Below are 6743 nucleotides of genomic sequence, written 5' to 3'. Positions count from 1 at the left end.
ATCTATTACCCTCGTTAAATAAAGAATTGTTGTTGTCATTGTCATGAAAGGAAACTGAACAGGCCAAGTAGGCTACTCGTCATAATCCCTATCGCGGTTTAAATAATGAGCAGTGCGTCGTCTGTACCGCTGAAACTGCGCAGGTATATTCTGCCCATAGCAGCACGACTGTCGCGTGTAAGTCATTGGCATTGCCTGTCTTCCCTTCATTCAGGGCCTGGACAAGAAAATCTGTAACAATTCACTGCGTGCTTTAGGCAAAAAAAAAAAAATTGTCTGTTTCTGGTCACCCGACCGACCCTAAATTTCGGCGCCGACCCTAAACTTTTTTTTTCCAAACTCAAATTTTGTTGTTGTTGTTTTTGGTGGTAAAGGACAGGGTGAGAAAATGAACAACAAAAACGCGTGAAAACGAAAGTCCGCTGACGATTTGTAAATGTGTTGAGTGTCTTGTCTCTATGTATAGCGAATCCAGTCTCTTTGCGCGATTTTTAAAGTTAGTTTTATTGGTCTACATTTATGGTAAAAAAAAAAAAAAGAAATCCCTACCTACCGACCCTATTTTTTTTAGCCATGTTACCAGAAACAGACATTTTTTTTTTTTTGCTTTATAGTAAGGATTTCCTCTGGTGAATCTATACTACGCGTCATTAAAAAATAATAGGCAGATGCGTTTGATTGCAGATCTGTGTGATGAGGCCATTTATGATAAAATCGGTTATATGTCTGGAAAGGTCTTTTATTCCCCTACAATATAATAGCAAACACATCGATTTTACATACGGTAGTGTCTATACAGTGGAACCTACAACACAGACACCTCTCAAAATCAAATTAGCAAAAGCAAGGTTCCCGCGTTAAAATCGACAAAAAAAAGCTTAAGACACAATGTCATTGGAAAGAATAATCAAATTTGTATCCAAAACAGTCCATTTTGTACCCCTATCACTTGTATCAGTCTTGTCTTACAATGACGTCATGGCAGGCTGAACGATGTAGGTGTCATTCCCGACAGAAGCCTTAAAAGGCGGCATTTGAAGCCGTTTTAGCGGGTAATGAGACTATTTTTTATTTTATAACTGAAGGGTTGTATAGAAAATAGGTTTTTTGAATCAACTGCGTTGAGTGGGGATGTCTGAGTGAACAACCAATCACTGAGTTCTGCCCAGCTAAGCTGCCCAGGGTTTGGGGGTAAATCTGGCACCATTGGCACATAGTATATTTTTGAGAAAAAGAAAATAGATAATCGATAGTGCTTGGACAGAATGGGTTAGTTGCCGGAATTAATTACACGAGCATGTTGGTCATCAAACTGCAGCTGCAGTGCCGAGTTCAAGATCATTGCGAGAGATATTGTTCTCTCTGTAGATGTCTCTGACTATGTTTCTCTCTCTCTCTGTCTGTCTATCTGTCTGTCTGACTGACTGTCTGTCTGTCTGTCTGTCTCTCTCTCTCTCTGGACAGATCGTAAGACTAGGCTTTTGCCTAAAATCAGTTTCCTTGTCTAATAAAGATATTTCTCTCCCCCTATCTCTCTCTCTCTCTCTCTCTCTCTCTCTCTCTCTCTCTCTCTCTCTCTCTGGACAGATTTAGTGAGACTAGGGTTTTGCCTAGAATCTATTTCCTTGTCTAATAAAGATCTCTCTCTCTCTCTCTCTCTCTCTCTCTCTCTCTCTCTCTCTCTCTCTCTCTCTCTCTCTCTCTCTCTCTCTCTCTCTCTCTCTCTCTCTCTCTCTCTCTCCCCCTCCTGTGAAAGTTCGATCGGGCCAAGAAATCAAGGATTCCCGTAATCTGGAGAATTTTTTGTTTCTTCTGAATTTTCTCTTTCAAGCACTCACACTGTTACCGCGCAGGTAAAATCTATGAGGGGTTATCAAAACATTATGTATGTACAAATAAGAATGCAAAATAATACTGAGGAGGCATACCCCACACAAACTGACTCGCAATTATCCTCGCTGGACCTGTTTGGTGGAGTCAAATAGCGAAAAACAATTTCTTCAAAAGATCACTGAATGTGTCCATTACAAACACCAACAAGAAAGAGATGTAACAAAGCCAGGTATTTATCATCAGACTCCTACAACTTGACAGAGACTTGCATATCTGTATACATAACTTGCCACATCCTTGTTAACCTTTTGGAGCTGTCATCAGTGTTTCTGTCGTGTGATTTGGAAAGCCAACACAACGGCAACGACAAACAAAGAAGGACCCCAATGGTCAACCAACTCAGAGAAAGTTGATTGTAATATCCCTTCATATTCTTGGCCAGAGAGAAACCACAATAGCAATCGGGAAAAAAGTCGCAGCTAAATATCGTGTTACCTAGCTGTCTCTAGACCAACGAAAACTAGATCGATCAGTGTACACGGTAACGTGATATGTCTGTAAACCTATGAAAACAAGCCATTATAAACGGTCACGTGATCTATCACTAAAGCAATGAAAACATGCTGATATAAACCCATCACGTGACGTTAATTTAAACCAATGACAATAAACCAACACAAACGGCAACGTGATATGTCTAAACCAATGAAAACTGGGCCAGGCTAAACCTTGATGTGGCGGCATGTCTCTAAACCAATGAAGCTAAGCAAACAAAAACTGAGCCAAGATAAACCGTCGCGCGACCTGTTCCTAAATCAATAAAAGGCCAAAACAAAACGTCTTGTGACCTGTATCTCTTAAACAATTTAACTAAGCAGCCTCAACCGGGGGTGGGAGTGACAAAACCGCCACGTGACTTGTCTACAAACCAATGAAAACGAGGCCAGTGTAAACAGTCACATCATCCGTATCTAAACCAATTAAAAAAAATCGCCCGGCAAAATCATCACGTGGCTCGGGAGTCTCTCAACCAATCAGTGAAGCTAGGACACCTCAGGCATGGGAGCGATGTGTTGAGGCCGCCTCTCTCGGATGAGCGCCATCTTGGTAGGCTTGCAGAGTCGCTGAGTGATCTCGTCCATCTCCTCCTGGCTGACCTTCTTGAGGCCCAGGTACTTGGGGTTGCTCTTCTGCTTGTCCTGCACGGCCTTCTCGTCGCTCGTCCCGTCCTGACGCGTGCTGGCCACCGTGTCACGTTGCAGTCTCGTCACGATGTCGTCCACCTGTGTGCACGTGACGTATAAAACAAAACGCATTGTAATTCAACCAAGTTGGGTTTAGAATGTAACGTACGTTGCAGTCTCGTCACGATGTCGTCCACCTTGTGTGCACAGATAAAATAAAAAAATCTCATTGTAATTCAACCAAGTTGGGTTTAGAATGTCACGTTGCAGTCTCGTCACGATGTCGCCCACCTGTGTGCACAGAAAAAAACCGCATTGTAATTAAACCAAGTTGGGTTTAGAATGTAACGTACGTTGCAGTCTCGTCACGATGTCGTCCACCTGTGTGTGTGCACATTAAAAAAAAACTCATTGTAATGAACAAGGTCAACTCTTCTTCAGTTTAGCTTATTGTTTTTGTAACTTGCTGACGAAGACAAAAAATCGAAACTGTTCTTGTTTCTAGTGTATTGTTGTTGCTGTTTTCTGGTGAGTACATTTTTATTGTTATCTTGTTCTCCTTCTCTCGCCAGTTAAGCACACACCTCGCTGGTGGCAGTGTGAGCTTACGTGTAAATTGCATACCCACAACACACGCAATGTGCTCTACAATCTCACAGCTTATCCTTTTTTTGGCCAAACTGGAGGCCCGTAACATTCAAACAATCCAGTAACCTCGTTGCGTGAGCGTGAAAGATTGATCCGGATTTAGGATTATCTAGACGGGCGCAGTGGCGTGGTGGTAAGACGTCGGCCTCTTAATCGGGAGGTTGTGAGTTCGAATCCCGGTCGCTGCCGCCTGGTGGGTTAAGAGTGGAGATTTTTCCGATCTCCCAGGTCAACTTATGTACAGACCTGCTGGTGACTTAACCCCCTTCGTGTGGACACGCAAGCACAAGACCAAGTGCGCACGGAAAAGATCCTGTAATCCATGTCAGAGTTCGGTGGGTTATAAAAACACGAAAATACCCAGCATGCCTCCCCCGAAATCGGCGTATGGCTGCCTGAATGGCGGAGTAAAAACGGTCATACACGTAAAAATCCACACGTGCTGAAAACATGAGTGAACGTGGGAGTCTAAGCCCATGAACGAAGAAGAAGAAAAGAAGGATTATCTGGCTACAATTAGCAAAACCAACGGGCATAACCACACAACAATCAATAGTTTGTTTGTTTGTTTGCTTTACGCCGAGTCCACCACGAAGGGTGATATCAGGGCGGTGCTGCTTTGACATTTAACGTGCGCCACACACAAGACAGAAGTCGCAGCACAGGCTTCATGTCTCACCCAGTCACATTATTCTGACACCGGACCAACCAGTCCTAGCACTAACCCCATAATGCCAGACGCCAGGCGGAGCAGCCACTAGATTGCCAATTTTAAAGTCTTAGGTATGACCCGGCTGGGGTTCGAACCCAAGACCTCCCGCTCACCAATCAATAGTGAGATTCACAAGAGACCCGTAGAACAAACACAGAAACAGGCCAAGAACGTGAGATCTACACAGATAGACAATCAAAGTGAAACGTCAACTCGATCGATTTATGAATCAAAAAGTGCTGTTTGTCAACAAGTAAAAACAACAATTTGCAAGTATTCCGGCTGCAAACTACTGTGAAACGCTTCAACAAACCATGACATAAACATAAGGAAACTGAGAAACAAACACAAGGAAACTGAGAAACAAACACAAGGAAATAGAGAAACAAACACAAAGAAACTGAGAAACAAACACAAGTATGGTAAAATCGTCTGCGATCGCCAGGGGCGAGTAAAAAAATCCGACGGGCTAGTAGAAACCGCCTGGCAGCTCGCTGGCCAGTGAACATTCTGGTCCAATGCAACACTTTTGGTTGTAAGCTACTATCGAGTTTTAAAGCCATATTAAGACTGCAGAATCATCGCCATTTCCCAGTGAAACAAAAACGAGATTCGTGTGCATGTCATTTATTGCTGTTTTAATTGTGCAAAGATAACTAACACTCATAATTTGTTGTGTGGTATGAACCGGGTCCTGTGAAATTTCTTGCGGGCTAGTGACTTTCATGAAGTTACTCGCCCGGCTGGCGAGTTAAAAATTTGAGATTTGGCCATCCCTGAAACAAACAAATATTGCACATGCTTGCCTCTGGCTTGTATTACTGGGAAGATACTCTTTTTGATAGTACTTCTTCTTCTTCTTCTTCTTCTTGCCGCTACACGTGGAGACCAGTCCAATTGAGAAATGTAGTGGTCATCTGCAGGGACGCCGCCGTGCCGTACAGCTTATCCTGGATGGGGGTCGGCTCCGGCCACATCTTCCTTCTCAACAACTGGAAGTTCCCGCAGTCTTGTAGGATGTGGTGGGTGTCCTGCTCTGCTTCTCCACAGGGACACATCGGGGACGGCACAACTTTCAGCTTTGAGTGGAGGTGTTTGTTCAGCCTGTTGTGCCCTGTTCGCAGCCTAAAGATGGTAACCTGCTCTGGTCTTGTGAGCAGGTGAAGGCTGTCTTTTTGAGCCGGGGTTCGGAACAGGGCTTTAGTGATGGTATTTAGCTCGGCAAGGCTCACGGCGTTGTCTTCTTGTTCTTTTTCTGCACCGGATTTTGCCAGGACATCGGCTTTCTCATTTCCCTCTATGCCGCAGTGTGAGGGGATCCACTGAAGCACTGTCCGTAGGCTCTTGATGTTGTTGAGGGCCTTCTTCAATGAGGGTTGACTGTCACTGTTATAGGCTTGCAACACAGAGAGGGCATCTGTTAGGAAGACGACATTTGTGTTGTGGTCTGCTCTTGTCGCGATGGTGTGTGCTGCCTGAATGAGAGCGTATACCTCTGCCTTGTAGTTGGTGCAGTAAAGGCCGGTCGGAAGCGTCTCTTCCGTCCGTTCTCCACCGGGGTATTGGATGTGGACCCCAGCTCCTCCACTTTTGACGGAATTTGTGGCTGAGCCGTCCGTATACACCCGGATTTTTATAATTTTGTAAGATGGCTAACCTAGGTTTATGTGCACGGAGACGCTACTGGGTGGCAAAAGACAAAACAGACCACACACACACACACACACACACACACGCACGTACGCACGCGCACGCACGCGCACGCACGCCCACACACAACAACAACAACAACAACAACACTGAATTGTTTATAATCATGACTGCATATGAATTGAAATATACTTCCCGCACCACGTCCTATATTTCTATAGGAACATAGCCATTTTTTTTTAAATACACGTGACACCTAAAATACACATATTATATAATAAATAATATGAGAAAAGTTGTTTACAACAACAACAACATTGAGGGTAATTCGATTAATAACAAGAAGAAATAGAAGTTAAGTTAACTACAAACTTCGTACTTTCACTTTTGCTACAAGTAATAATGTTATCGTTTTGAATAGCTGCCAAACTTCGCCCCCATCCCATTTTCGCGTACGAGATTTTTACTGGAAGTAAAAAATGTGGTGAGTCAAAATTTCGTGGAGGGAGTAATTTTTTCGTACCTTGGGGAGTTCTTTTCTCGTACGAAAGGTGTACTCGGAGTAAGAATTTTGTACGAAATTTTTACTCCGTAGTACATTTTTCGTGGAGTAAAAATGTCGTGTTACACCGGTCCTTTTTTTCTTCCAAGAGTTTAAGATTTTATTTCCAGCTTTCGGTCCGAGGCCGGACTCACGGCACTCAGATTGTATTAGG

The 6743-nt window shown here is 43.7% G+C and overlaps 1 protein-coding gene across 1 annotated transcript in view; it reads right to left on the bottom strand.

Moving 5' to 3' along the window:
* Positions 1-1723: 1723 nt before the first annotated feature.
* The window catches only part of LOC138948604 (uncharacterized), a 6603-nt gene continuing 1583 nt past the window's right edge, over positions 1724-6743 (bottom strand). Inside the window, exon 2 of the mRNA XM_070320165.1 lies at positions 1724-3116. Coding sequence (XP_070176266.1) covers positions 2877-3116 — 240 coding nt within the window. The 3' untranslated portion in view covers positions 1724-2876. The remainder of the gene's footprint in view (positions 3117-6743) is intronic.

The sequence above is a fragment of the Littorina saxatilis genome, linkage group LG15 (genome assembly GCF_037325665.1).
Source record: "Littorina saxatilis isolate snail1 linkage group LG15, US_GU_Lsax_2.0, whole genome shotgun sequence".
NCBI lineage: Eukaryota > Metazoa > Mollusca > Gastropoda > Littorinimorpha > Littorinidae > Littorina > Littorina saxatilis.
Note: the sequence above shows the minus strand (reverse complement) of the source record. Positions and strands in the feature narration are given on the sequence as shown.